Below are 14,608 nucleotides of genomic sequence, written 5' to 3' on the forward strand. Positions count from 1 at the left end.
ACACTAACAAAATATTCTTCTTTATCTATCCTAATAATTCATACTTGTTTCTGTAATACTGTTGGTTTTTGTTTTGTAATTTGTCAGAATTCTTTCTTGGAATTTTACAATAAGAAAATTTAATGTAATCTGCAATTTAGTTGTAAACTGTATCGTATGGATACTCCATTTTGTATCTCCTTCTATAGAAAGTAGAAACTATATTGGAACTTAATACAAATGGTTGCTTTTCCATATCTTTGGGCATATGCATGTGATAATGGTCGCAATCTCTTAATAAGTTGCAAGCAGTTCTTGATCATTGTCTTTTTCAATTGGTTGAACAGGCGACCATATATCAACAAAAGGCTCTGGATATTAATGAGAGGGAGCTTGGCCTTGACCACCCAGATACCATGAAGAGTTATGGAGACCTTGCAGTTTTCTATTATCGGTTACAACACACAGAACTGGCACTGAAGTATGGATGAGCTTTCCTAACTATTTCTGTTGTGAAATTCTTTTCTCTTACATGTGTGTGCGTTAGTGAAAGCACATGTGTGTGGAGGGAGTTGTACATTTTTTGTTGTACCTGCTGAAATCCTGCCCAGTGCCATTTGCAGTAGGGCCATAGGCTTTCTCCATTCGAAAATAGTGATGTTTATTTTGCATGGATGAATGTTGTATGAAACAATACTTGATGTATAGCTACAGTACGAAAATAGGTTTCTATATGGTTCAAAATTTTACAATCCTAAAGCTTGTACATATTGAAGCCCAAACGTTTTTTGTATTTTCATTGAGAATAGTATGTTTCAAGTATTGATTTTTATCAAATGGAGGCATGGTTTGACCTCTCTTGTGAAGATTATCTGCACATCCTGCAACATGCTGGAGCTGGCTGGTGGGCTCCTGCCCCATGGGCCCCATAAAACATTGAATAACAAAATTGACTCTTTGCCTACCATGAGAATCCACACACCCACATGCAGCCAACTATTCACCTGCTCTTGCATATGCCATGAGAATGCTTGAATGCATATGAAAGATGGCAAAGGCACTTTTTGAGAAAAGGGCCTTATAGACAATAAGACTGTTGTTATTTCTAAAATGTAATCTGATGTTTGTTAGTACTAGTTTTGTCGAAACATTGCTCTACTGATTGTGTGAATAATGAGATTCCATCCTCAAAACCATATGCTTTTGAGTGGCCTAGTTGCTTTCAAACAAAGGACAGGAATGATCATCGCGTGAACTGCATTTAAGTTGCCAAATTCCTGGCAAGTTGAAGCTCCTTGAAATTGGTGTTGTTGATTTATGCATCTCTTTGTCGAGGTTAATTGATACTGCTCCCCCTTTATCTTTCCCTCCATTCTCTGATAATTATTTTCTGGTTGACCAGGTATGTGAAGCGTGCATTATATCTGTTACATCTTACATGTGGGCCATCTCATCCAAACACAGCTGCTACATATATCAATGTAGCCATGATGGAGGAAGGCCTAGGCAATGTACATGTAGCACTTCGGTATTTGCACAAGGCCCTGAAATGCAACCAAAAGTTGCTTGGTCCGGATCATATTCAGGTTTTCTTTTATTATTGAATCCCGTTTACCTAGTTCTTTCTTAACTGTTGAGTTAATTACAAGTGAGAATGAATAGAAGTTGTTTTTAGAGACCTTTCATTTGCCCAGCTTGGGGTATGGCTCGCTCTCACTATGTGGCCACAGCTTTGGCACATGTGGGTCCAGTTCTCCGCCAACTTTGACAAACCAGTTGAAGTGTGCATTGTAGAAATTCTGCTGCATCAAACAGAGTTTCACTTACTGCGCTATGACTATATATATACTTGCCATGTCACTTCTAAGTTGAATCCAATATGGAGCTCAGTCTTCTCAGCCACTGGATGAAACTGTTGCACTTTCTTTGGAAAGACAGTTAGAAGATAATGTGAAATTTACACTAGCTCAGTCTTCCTGAGATTGAATCGTGTCATTCCTTCTCAGAACTTAGAAACTCTCTCTCTTTCTCTCTCTGACAGACATGGACAAGATCACTTTTTTTTGTCTATTACAAGTTATATGATCAATTTTTTCATGAATTTAAAATGTTGTGGCCCACTCTGCATGCTTGCGTATCTCGATCAGTTCATCAGTTTGTCACCTTTTAGGCAGCTTGCCGTTCAAGTGCAAAACACTTGCTGTGGTGCATTGTTGTGTAGAACTTGCTAGCTTTGTCTTTCTAACCTTTGTTGGCATTGTTACTAGAATGGATCTTTCTTAAATTCAGTTTGACTCTGGGGCATAAGCAAATTTTATATTTTGTAATATTTTTCTAGACTGCTGCAAGCTACCATGCTATTGCCATTGCTCTCTCGTTAATGGAAGCATATCCTCTGAGTGTTCAACATGAACAGACAACATTGCAGATTCTTAGGGCCAAACTAGGTCCTGATGATTTGCGTACTCAGGTAATATTTCTTCTGGGTAATTCAAAATCAGCAGTCAAACTTACCTTGAGATATAAACTGTTGTACTGAATACTGAAGGATGCTGCTGCGTGGCTTGAGTATTTTGAATCCAAGGCCTTTGAACAGCAAGAAGCTGCTCGAAATGGAACACGAAAGCCTGATGCATCCATTGCCAGTAAAGGCCACCTCAGGTAGTTAACTACCAAATCAACAAAAATTACTGAGCCATAATAAGCTTAGAGAATCTGCATTCAAGCATCATGCAAATTGCAGCAACTGGATATGCTTGCTTTAATTTGTGGAATGCTGGTACAGAACCATACTGGGGAAAAAAAAAATCATATTTTGACATTTTCCCTTAAATATCAGCAATGTTATGAGCAAAATTTTGTCGATAACTTCATCTTGTCCTGACTCATTTTTCCCTTTTCTGGCAGTGTATCGGATTTGCTTGACTACATAAACCCCAATCATGATCTCAAAGGGAGGGATTCTGAGGGTGGAAAGAAAAGGGGTATTGGCACAAAGGTATGGTCAAGCAGTTACAAGCTTGATGATTTTGTGTCACTTCAGTATTAAGTTACATGAGCTTGTAAAGTAAATAAACTACTTACTTCTCCACTTTTACCTGGTAATATCATACCATTGCTGGTTCAATTATGTTTGATCATAGGCAGGAAAATCCAAAATTTCTTTACCATACGACTTCTTCTCTCCTTAGGAGTACCGTCTTACTAGCAGCTGTCAAGAAAACATTGACAGAAAGATTCAGGATAAATTAGAGAACAAGCATTCCAGTAGTCCATATGTCTCAACATCATCTGCGAATGTGGAGCTTGTTATTTCTGATATATCAGAAAAACTTGTGTGTTTTAGGGGTTTATTTTATGCCAAACAGTCACAGGGTGCAGAGTGGATGCAGGTGCGTGTGTGGATGTGCCATTGTTTCCAAAAAAAAAAAAAAAAACATGAGCACCGGTGTTATATAACCATTAACAAACTATGATTTTACCAGTGATTGATTTTTTTTTTTTTTAAAAAAAAAAGCATATTGTCCATTGCTGCATCCAAGCCATATCCAAGCAGCACTTGCTCCTGCATCCGAGACATGTCAGCTAGGCTGTGGCAAATCTATTGAAGAGTTCATATTACTTAGGGTTTGTTCTATTGATATAGATTTTTGTATTTTTTTTAAATCCATGAAGATCCAGATGTTAGAGAATCTTCCTGAGTTAAATATGACTGGTCTCTAAAAGAATAGAAGAACAATAATTTAACTAATTTACTGATTGCAGGCTAAAGGAAAATCGAACCAAAATTATGGCAGAGCAAGCTCAGAAGAATCTTCAAAAGATTCAACAGATGCTCCTGAGGAAGATACAAGGGCTAGTGATACTGACGTTGGTGAATCAAAGGACTTGGGCAGCACTATGCAAGTGCAGTCTAAACCTCATGCAGAAAAAATCGTCACTGAGATGCATGGTGTTTCTGGAAATGCACCTTCTACTGTAGATATGGAGGGAGAAGATGGATGGCAAGCTGTTCAAAGGCCAAGATCTACCATCCTTACAGGGCAGAAATCCCGACAAAGGCGAACAAATGTTGGAAAAGTTTATCTATATCAGAAGAAGGAAGCAAGTGGCACTGAAACCCTTCAACAAAGATCAAGAAATTCATATCCGAATGGCCACTACTATCTATTGAAAAAACGAACTGCTACTTCTGGTGGTAACATGGAGAATCAACCTACAAAAAGCACTGCACCTGCAAACAGATTCAGTCGAAAAATAGTCAAATCTGTAACATATAGAGTTAAATCAGTGCCTTCATCAACTAATGCTGATCCTCCTAGTGCTACAAGAATTAGCAGCGAGGCATCAAATCCTGGAAGTGGAACTCAACTGGTATCTGACGGACAGAAAATGGCAAAAGGTGATCAAACTGTTGCAGTCCCACAGAACATTGCAGTTGGGACCTCCAGCTTGACAGCAACCCTTGGAAAAACTCCTTCTTACAAGGATGTTGCACTGGCGCCGCCTGGCACAATTGTGAGGATGCATGGTAGACATCTCAATGATCAAAATACTGACAATCCAGATTCAGTGGGTGAAAGTGAGACTCAGGAATCACTTGTTTCAGAAAAAAGTGGACAAAACACAGAGGTACTAACAGAGAATGAGACAGAGAATCTTATGCAGATGTCACCTGAAACTTCAGCTGTTACAGAACTTAATGACGACGTAGAAAATGCAAAAGGTAAGGATAATGATGTGAGCTCTTTGATCAGTAAACGTGAGGATTTAGTTCTGGAGAACCATGAGCAAAGCCAGCAATATGTGGGAGCAAGCGAACCTCTTGGCGTCAACATTTGCAGCACTCAAGAGGAAAGCAAGTTAAAGGCAGGAACGGTGGAGAACCTTTCCACTTTGGCCTCTTCAGGCCTTGAAGCGGCTGAATCCTGCAATATTCTTGTCTATGACAGACTGAATGCAAATGATCCTGAAGGAACAATTGCTCCCAGTAATAACAGGGATATTGCAGAAGGCCAGTTGACTGCATCAAAAGAAACAGATTCAGTTCCAGGAGCCTTTGAGTTGCCAGAAGTGGAGAGTGAGAAAAAAGATATTGTGGGAGAAGCTGAATCTTTCAGCATACCTTCACCCATGGGAGGTGAAAACCTAGGAAAGGGCAATTTGGCAAGCGGAGAAAGTGAAACAGATATAAGAGCATCTGCTCCTGAGACCAAGGATACTTCAGAGGTACACAGCAAGAAATTATCTGCATCAGCAGCTCCCTTTAATCCTTCTCCTTCGGTTGTTCATGGAGGCATGCCTATGAACATCAACCCTCATCCAGGTGCAAGTGCCATGCCTGCTGTGGCACCTTGGCCTGTGAGCTTGCCTCTCCATCCCAGCCCAACAGCAGTACCTGCAATGACACCCATTTGTACGTCCCCCAATCATCCATATGCATCTCCAAGGTCACCTCATGTCTTACACCCATTGCCCTTTATGTATCCTCCTTACCCCCAACTACAACCATTACCAGGTCGTGCTTATGCTCTAAACAGTAACTACTTCCAGGCAAACAACCCCTGGCAGTGCAATATGAACCCAAATGCTATAGAGTTTGTGCCCGGAATGGTATGGCCAGGTTGCCCACCTGATATCTCCCTCTATCCACCTGCCACTGACCCAGCAGCCAAACCTACAGTTGAAGAGATGAACAGAATACCGCCTGATGACCTGAAACTGGCAGCTTCAATCCCTCCAATGGAAGCAAAGGTAGGTGAAGCTAAAAGTATGGACGTTCCAGTTGAACTTGCAAGTTCTACAATCACTTTATCTGATGATGCTGCTGGGGAGAATACAAAAGATGAATCGCCTGGTTCAAGTAGAATCCAAGCTGGTGAGTTTGAACAAGAATGCAGTAAATCACCAGGTGAAAAAAGTGTCACTCCAGGGGAGCAACTTCAGAGCAGCAGTGAGAACAGAAGTGCTAGGAATAGCAGAAAGAGTGAGGATGATGGTTCCATTAACATTTTGTTAAAAGGGAGACGAACAAAAAGGCAGAATCTTAGGTTGCCTATGAGCTTGTTGAATAGGCCGTATGGTTCACAATCGTTCAAAGTTATTTACAACAGAGTGGTAAGAGGGAGTGAAGCTCCCAAGTCTACAAATGTTTCTTCCACTCGAGATGGTTTATCATCTCAGGCTCCTGAGATCAAGTCTAGTGCTGCATAAAGCTCTTAAGCATTCATCTGAAGCATGACACGTAGTTCCACCTTGGTCAATTTATCTTCTAATGCGTGGGCTATTTGGAACTTCACTTCTCAGTTCGCTGTCTGCTCATAGTACACGCTGCACGGCACTGTCTATTCTTATCTAAGTCATCTACTGGCTTTCACTTCGCTTTCTGAACAAAATTCAGGTCAGTGTTGTTTTTCTTAACAATTTTAAGCTTGCATGTTACTGAGTTAGGATTTATTAGGCATTCTTAAGTTCTCAAAAGAGACAATCAAGTCAGGGCAGTCAATACGTTAATTGGATGGTCAAGGATTAAACTTGGACAGAACTAGCAGCTCTGTTCGAACTATTCAGGTTGAATTTCATTCTCTTGATTAAGGAGGGTTCTCATCCATGTTTACAGCTCTCTTGCAGTCATACACTTTTTTTTTTCCTATTTGTTTTCCTGGTACAAAATTTTCATCAACAGGCTTTAGTGAGGTACATAGTAAAGTTTTCCATTGCATATTCCAGTCACTTAAAGTATGGTCCAAACACCTTTATGGGTTTGACAAAATGGAAATGCTAACGACATAATTATTTATTTTTAATTTTTTAAGGTAATTCTGGTTTTAGTGTGATGGGAATGTGAATGTTGCCTTCATAGTCATTAGTTCATAATCATTGACTCCAACTATAATTTCTTTGGTTGTAATTAAATCCTCAACAATTCTTGTCAGCATGATTATTGTTCTTGCGTTTGGAAACTTTCCATGACAAAGTTCCAAAACAACAATCATAAAAAAATTCTGACACTTCATCTTCTAAGATTTATTTTTGACTCTAGAAAATTGAAAGTGTTACAGTCATGCCTTCTTCAAGATTAATGCCATTACTTGATGTCATTGTTTCCATCATTAAATATCTTAAGAAAAGCATCTAACATTTCCGATGTAAGGCACATGCTCTAAGATTACTGGCCCCTAGCTGACAGCCTAATGTTACGAATTGTGCGTCCAATTAATCCCTTCAGTTATTCTTCTATGCTCCTGTTTTTTCTTTCTAATAGGAGTCCATACACTTCATCTAGCACCCCCAGGAAATTGAATCTTAATTTCCCCTAGCTGACTGCCTAACCTTACAAACCCTGAGTCTGATTGAGCCCTCAGTATTCTGCTGTGGTTCTATTTTTTCTTTCTAATGGTGAATCCATAGACCTCATCTAACACCTATAGGAAATGCAGCTTAATGCTGGTTTCCATCAAGGATAATTGATAATGTGCTCTTCTTAGCATATTTACTGAGGAAGTAAAATTTCCTTCTGGGAATGGTGAGCTATGAGTTTAGATATGTTATCATTCAAAGAGAGAGAATGAGAGGGACCTTTTTTCCCTTTTTCAATCAAAAGGACTGTATTCTCTTTCTAAGTTGTCGAGGACAAGAAAGCAGTAGAGCATTCTCATTTTGCATCATCCTGAATGCACACTTCCTCAATGTTTCATCTAAATACTGAAGCAGAGAACCTTTTTTTTGCAGGTACCTTTCAGGCAGAGTTAGTTTTTCCAAATTTTTTGGGGGCTCCAAATAATTGGTCGCAACTACCTTTCAAGCTTGACAGACGTTCTGCAATCTACTTCTGCACAATGTATTGAGAATAGAAAGTTTTACTAGGAATTTCATTATTCTTAACCAATACAGACATTGTATCCGGATTGTCAGAAAAAAAGGGTATCCGGATAGAACAAGCATCTTGAAAATTTTTATTTTCTTCAGCCTTTTTACCCTTTAGTGAATAATATCTCAAAATTTTGTTTATTGATTTTCTTATCCCTTATTTCTGAGAAATTTCATTGACTTGAAATTGGTTCATACTGGCTCCATTAAATTAAGAAGAATATGAATTTGTGGCGATGAGACAAGGGGATGCTTGACTGCCCCTAAAATTCTTTGGGCCACAAGTTTTGCTGCATGGCATGTTTGAACTTCGAAGCTTTTCTTTTTAGTTATTTCTGTCTTATTTTTCATGATAAATGGCCATTTATGCAGTGAAGGCAAAGTTGGTTACTGGCTGTTGTATATCAATAGATTTCAATCCACTGCTTCATCTCATCTTTCGTTCATGCTATGCTTCTACTTGAACCAACAGTAACTTTTGTTTTGGCTACTTAAATCCAGCTTCACGTGCTTCGACGGAATTGCTTATTTCATGAAAACTCGGGAATGGCTATCTTTTTTCCTAACCTCCTGCGGGAAGGCCCCCTTCAATTTGTTCATAACAAGAAATAATATAAAAAAATTAAAGAATGCTGAATAACAGGAAAAAATACCAAGAATTAAAGAATGCTAACCACAAGCATGGATGGAACCAGAAAAAGCTAAAAGCAGGACTAAGCTATACATCAACAAAGCTACAACTGACACCGACATGGGATCACCAGAAGTCACCATTTCGTGGATAGCTCTAATCTGAGAGCCGGAATCCTGCAGATTGCTGCTGTTATCAATGTACCATTGAAACGACCTCTTCCATTTACCACAATTTGATATAACAGAATTCTCTTGATCAATTGGAAATCTGTCAACCATCTCCAATAGGGAACTGGACTCTCTGAAGGACTGCTGAGACCTTGAGAAATACACCTTTTCGAACCGCAGCAACAGCTTCCGTACCTTGAATGACAGAAATGCCTCCCTCAAACAATTCACCCTGAAATCTGACTGATCTTCCAATACGGGCTCAAAGTATTTGCCTTCGACCATGGCTGGCTTTATCTAAGAACCTGATGAGACGAGGTTTGCTTTGAAATGACCTCGATAGAGGCGTGCCAAACTTCTTGCTTTGCCTCACCAATGGATCCACTTATCCCTTTATGAAGAGCCAGCTTGTGGAAGGACCAAGTCTTCTAAACGACAATATTAAAGCACAAGAACCAACAAAAGCTTGAACTCCTGATAATTGTTTTCTCCCTATCGAACATAGAGACTCAGAGCAGAAATCTCCATCAAGGGATTTTAAGACACCAAACTAGGTAACTACGCGCCTCCAAATATGACCAGCGAAGGGATAAGAGAACCGACTGTTACCAAAAGATGGTCCTGGAAAAGATTGTCAGAAAACCACAGGAATTTGCATACATCTCACAAAATAAACATGCAAATAGGAGGAACAGGCATGGTGTATATATTTTTATTCATTTGTAAAAATTCAAATAATTTCAGTGTGCCAAGATTGAAAATTCCTGTCTGTTCAGACTTCTTGCTGCTTGCATTAGTTCAAACTTTGTTATTTTGCTGTCTTGCTGCTTGCATCAGTTCGAACTTTGAACTTTTTGCTTATAATGAGGCTGTCTCTATGCTTGTTAAGAGTTTTTCGTCAACATGCCTCATTTTGTTATGTCGGCATAAGATACTTCTTTTCTTGTTTATTATTTTACGATCTTTTTTTTTCTTTTTTTTTTAAAAAAAAATTGATCTTGCTATAACAAGACTTGCCCTATGAATGCCGTCTTGCTACTTGCATCAGTTCAAACTTTGATATGTTGCTGTCTCGCTGCTTGCATTAGTTCAAACTTTGATATGTTGCTGTCTTGCTGCTTGCATTATTTCAAACTTTGATATTTTGTTGTCTTGCTGTTTGCATCCGTTCGAACTTTGAATTTTTTGCTTCTAATGAGGCTGTCTCTATGCTTGTTAAGAGTTTGTCGTCAACAGGGATATCGCATCTTCATTTTATTATGTCGGCGCAAGATTCTTCTTGTCTATTATTTTACAATCTTTTTTTTTTCTAAAAGGAGATTGATCTTAAAAATAACAAGACTTGCCTGTTCACCATCCATAGCGTTCCTCTATACTATTGACATTTGGTGCATCTTGCTGGACATGGTTTTCCAATTTTGATGGGAAATATCATGTTACAAGGAAATTAATTTATAAGTGACAGATTGAACCACCTCCGATCCTTGTAACAATTGCAGAAAAGAAACTCATTGCTTTGGGAAGGAACCAACATCAACATGAGAATAGGAACAAACTCAGCATTAGAATGTTCATGTGTGCCAAGCAAGCCCCATATGAACATAATATTGTCAGGTGATCTATTGCACGTGTGTGTGATATGCACACTTTTTGTCTTTGCTTTAGTCATTTATCTTAGCACTTACCTTACAAGTGAAATGCAAGTTAGTATTGTAGTATAAATGTTCATGCTTCAATTCATACTAATCAGTTTACCATAATGAATTTCGATATATGTCAATTTTGTTTATGCATACGTTTTCGTTGTGAAGGAATATTATGCAAATCATTATCTTGAAAGACAATGGCCTATCAAGGAAGAATTTATGTGGACTGAAGCACAGATGGACTACTTAGTCTAGCGTCTTTTAGAGCAATCACGCATTTCTGGTATGAAAATCGGGTGGAGGTTTGAAGTCAAAAGCCTACACAACAATTGAAAAAAACATGATAGATCGCTTCAAAAAGGAATTCAGAGGACAAAAGTAAAGGAAATTGAAGTATGCAAAATCCAACTTGATAGTTATGAAGGAAATTTTGAATACAAGCGGATGTGGATATGAGGTTGACCTCATTAACAAATGCATTGATGTTGACCCTCAAGTTTGGAGTGAGTACATTGAGGTATGTTTTAGATATCATAATTTTAGGTTATGTTTGACATGTCTTTTTGTGCAAATTCTGAACACATGGAATTTTTCAAAAATACTTGAATAGAAAAAGTACAAAGGTCCAAAGTTATGGAGGCACTATGACGAGTTTGCCGAAATATATAATGATTTTCATGCAAATGACAATGAAACAAACACACGCAACAACATGTTCTTAGATGAGGGCATTGAACCATTTTCAACTACATGCATCCAATCGACTCCATTTTACATGCAACCTGAAAGTTCACGATCATTCACACAAATGGTTCATAAAGATAGTTCTCTCATACAATCGTCAATATCTACAATTCCTACAACTGAATATCCCACAATGACAATCAATAAGATTATAAGTAGGCCTAGAATGACCAGGTCAACTTATGATGAAGAGTATTATAATTTGTTGCATGGTATTGCTGATGATGTGAAGACCATGGCACATGCATGTGGAGGGGTTCAACTTGTCACTTGTTGCGACTTATTTCAAGAGTTGGTTGAGATTAGACAAATAGATTGTGATACACACGTGAAGAGTATTAACATGTTAACAAAGGGAAAACCTAGTTGCAAAAGATTTGGTATCTACGTGAACTTGAGTTGGATTGAATCTCAATCATATGTCATATTTTTTGTTCATGTGTTGTTGTGAAGCAACATACCAATTTGAATCTTCTTAATAATCAGATCTAAATTTCTTTACCATCTTTATCTAAACGAATTCAAAATCAAATCGGTAACAATATGTATTGGAATCTTTTTGCATCTGAATACCGCCATATGGCTTATGTAGAGGATCTAATGAAGCATATCGTTTCATACAATGCTAAAATCATGTTGGAATTGGAAGCGAGGTAGTACGAAACTAAGCTCAGTCTCTTGCTCGGACGGGATCGATCTCAGTGCCATAACCGATGTCACTGTGGCTCAGCCAAGCAGGTCAGGTACCAAGCAAGTGACGTTGAGAGTTGCACTCTTAGATGTCTTAATTTAGTCCTATATCTATCAAGGAGAGATTGGGGCATGCTTGTCTACGGTATAAGTGGACGAGAGGGAGAACGGAAAGGCACGCAGCTGTGTGGTGAGAATGGAGGGAACTATTTTTTTGCCTTGTTTTGTGCTGTGGGTGCCTTTTGCAGTGTGGCCATTGTCGGTTTTAGATTCTAACGGGATCTGTTAGGATCTGTTAGGACCGGACCGATTGCGACTAGAGAGTCCGAACCAATCGTGAATCCTAGTTCCCAAGACCTTCTTGAGGACAATGTAAAAACCCAAAATCCTAAACAAATTAGATACAAATGAACTACCCGGCCGGACAGGACCTCGGCGCAAACCCAATAGAAAGTGATTACATGTACGGTATCCCAAAAAACTAACTGGGCCAAACTTACTGAAGAAGAACTATGAGGGTGTGAGGCAAGTACAAGCGTAAGCGATACAAATCAACTCTCACAACTCACTCAACAAACCACAAGCTAACGTGCAAACCACGCCCATTCCCAAATAGGTAGGTCATGTCCCCTGTGGTTGTGTTTTTGACGCTTGTGCCTCCGAGGTACCATTGTCAAGGACTAGGCCGGAGCCGGGCTAAAGCAAGAACTGAAATCAAACTAAACAGGAAACCTAAAACTCCCACCTGTGAGCTACAAGGGGTTAATAGTGTGTTACCGGCCAAGGCTTGCTTGGCAACTCACGAATAGGGACCACAGGGAGAAATCTGTATCCCCGGGTATCACAGCTACGGTTCTAGAAGACCGCTTGAGGAGTGCCTCCACGTAACTTCTGCTTGGAAGGACTGCCACCTGCAGTTGGGACCCGCAGAGGAGGGCCGAGGGTTTCCGGTCTCACGGGCCAAGGTGGGCCGGGAGGACCAGGTCTTCGCAGCCGCCTGCTGCCGAGATGCCTTGCGCAGAAGGAGCAGCCGCCTGCTGTCGAGATGTCGTGCGCGGAAGGGGCAGCCGCCTGCTGCCTTGCATCGAGAGGACATGGCCGCGTGCTTGTGGATGCTTGCCGAACGGAGGGCCGGAGCCGTCGGGCTGAAGGGGGCCGGCCTGAGGAAGGGCGACCGCCTGTCGCCTAGGCCGAGGGCTGGTGCCACGGCTGAAGGTGCTGAGGGGTCTACCGCAAGAGGATGCGGCAGCGCCTGCCAGTTGTCGTAGGTGGCTCGGCCACGCGTGTCGGAGGGTACCGACAAAGTAGAGCGGACAAGGCTGAGGAGAACCGAGGAGGCCTAGCGGGGTGCTGACCTTCCGAGGAATAACACCTAAACCTAATTAGGGCTCGGGTTGGCTTGGATGGGTAGGACTCTATACGTAGGTTAGGTCTAGTCAATAGAGGTTAAGGGCTCGGGTTGGCTAGGTCAAGAGAGCTTAGGTGAAGGTCCATTGCTGCATCCAAGTCATATCCAAGCCGCACTTGCTCCTGCATCCAAGACATGTCAACTAGGCTGTGGCAAATCTATTGAAGAGTTCATATTACTTAGGGTTTGTTCTATTGATATGGCTTTTTGTATTTTTTTTAAATCCATAAAGAACCAGATGTTAGAGAATCTTCTTGAGTTAAACATGACTGGTCTATAAAAGAATAGAAGAACAATAATTTAACTAACTTACTGATTGCAGACTAAAGGAAAATCGAACCAAAATTATGGCAGAGCAAGCTCAGAAGAATCTTCGAAAGATTCAACAGATGTTCCTGAGGAAGATACAAGGGCTAGTGTTACTGACGTTGGTGAATCAAAGGACTTGGGCAGCACTATGCAAGTGCAGTCTAAACCTCATGCAGAAAAAATCGTCACTGAGATGCATGGTGTTTCTGGAAATGCACCTTCTACTGTAGGTATGGAGGGAGAAGATGGATGGCAAGCTGTTCAAAGGCCAAGATCTAAAACCCCTCAACAAAGATCAAGAAATTCATATCCGAATGGCCACTACTATCTATTGAAAAAACGAACTGCTACTTCTGGTGGTAACATGGAGAATCAACCTACAAAAAGCACTGCACCTGCAAACAGATTCAGTCGAAAAATAGTCAAATCTGTAACATATAGAGTTAAATCAGTGCCTTCATGAACTAATGCTGATCCTCCTAGTGCTACAAGAATTAGCAGGAGGCATCGAATCCTGGAAGTGGAACTCAACTGGTATCTGACGGACAGAAAATGGCAAAAGGTGATCAAACTGTTGCAGTCCCACAGAACATTGCAGTTGGGACCTCCAGCTTGACAGCAACCCTTGGAAAAACTCCTTCTTACAAGGATGTTGCACTGGCGCCGCCTGGCACAATTGTGAGGATGCATGGTAGACATCTCAATGATCAAAATACTGACAATCCAGATTCAGTGGGTGAAAGTGAGACTCAGGAATCACTTGTTTCAGAAAGAAGTGGACAAAACACGGAGGTACTAACAGAGAATGAGACAGAGAACCTTATGCAGGTGTCATCTGAAACTTCAGCTGTTACAGAACTTAATGACTTCATAGAAAATGCAAAAGGTAAGGATAATGATGTGAGCTCTTTGATCAGTAAACGTGAGGATTTAGTTCTGGAGAACCACGAGCAAAGCCAGCAATATGTGGGAGCAAGTGAACCTCTTGGCGTCAACATTTGCAGCACTCAAGAGGAAAGCAAATTAAAGGCAGGAAAGGTGGAGAACCTTTTCACTTTGGCTTCTTCAGGTCTTGAAGCGGCTGAATCCTGCAATATTCTTGTCTATGACAGACTGAATGCAAATGATCCTGAAGGAGAAATTGCTCCTAGTAATAACATGG

General features: G+C 40.3%; 1 protein-coding gene across 2 annotated transcripts in view; it reads left to right on the top strand.

Moving 5' to 3' along the window:
* LOC116261577 (protein REDUCED CHLOROPLAST COVERAGE 1) overlaps positions 1-14,608 on the top strand; it is a 28,774-nt gene that overhangs the window by 11,417 nt on the left and 2,749 nt on the right. The window contains exons 19-25 of one of the 2 annotated variants that reach the window (XM_031640406.2): positions 327-460; positions 1,382-1,565; positions 2,318-2,449; positions 2,528-2,640; positions 2,887-2,977; positions 3,745-6,379; positions 7,711-8,143. In XM_031640406.2, the coding sequence (XP_031496266.1) occupies positions 327-460; positions 1,382-1,565; positions 2,318-2,449; positions 2,528-2,640; positions 2,887-2,977; positions 3,745-6,192 (3,102 nt within the window). In that variant the 3' untranslated portion in view covers positions 6,193-6,379; positions 7,711-8,143. Of the gene's footprint in view, positions 1-326; positions 461-1,381; positions 1,566-2,317; positions 2,450-2,527; positions 2,641-2,886; positions 2,978-3,744; positions 6,380-7,710; positions 8,144-14,608 lie in introns of those variants that run through there. The other variant, XM_050079556.1, reaches the window with a different exon arrangement.

This window comes from Nymphaea colorata, chromosome 9 (genome assembly GCF_008831285.2).
Source record: "Nymphaea colorata isolate Beijing-Zhang1983 chromosome 9, ASM883128v2, whole genome shotgun sequence".
NCBI classification, from domain to species: Eukaryota; Viridiplantae; Streptophyta; class Magnoliopsida; order Nymphaeales; family Nymphaeaceae; genus Nymphaea; species Nymphaea colorata.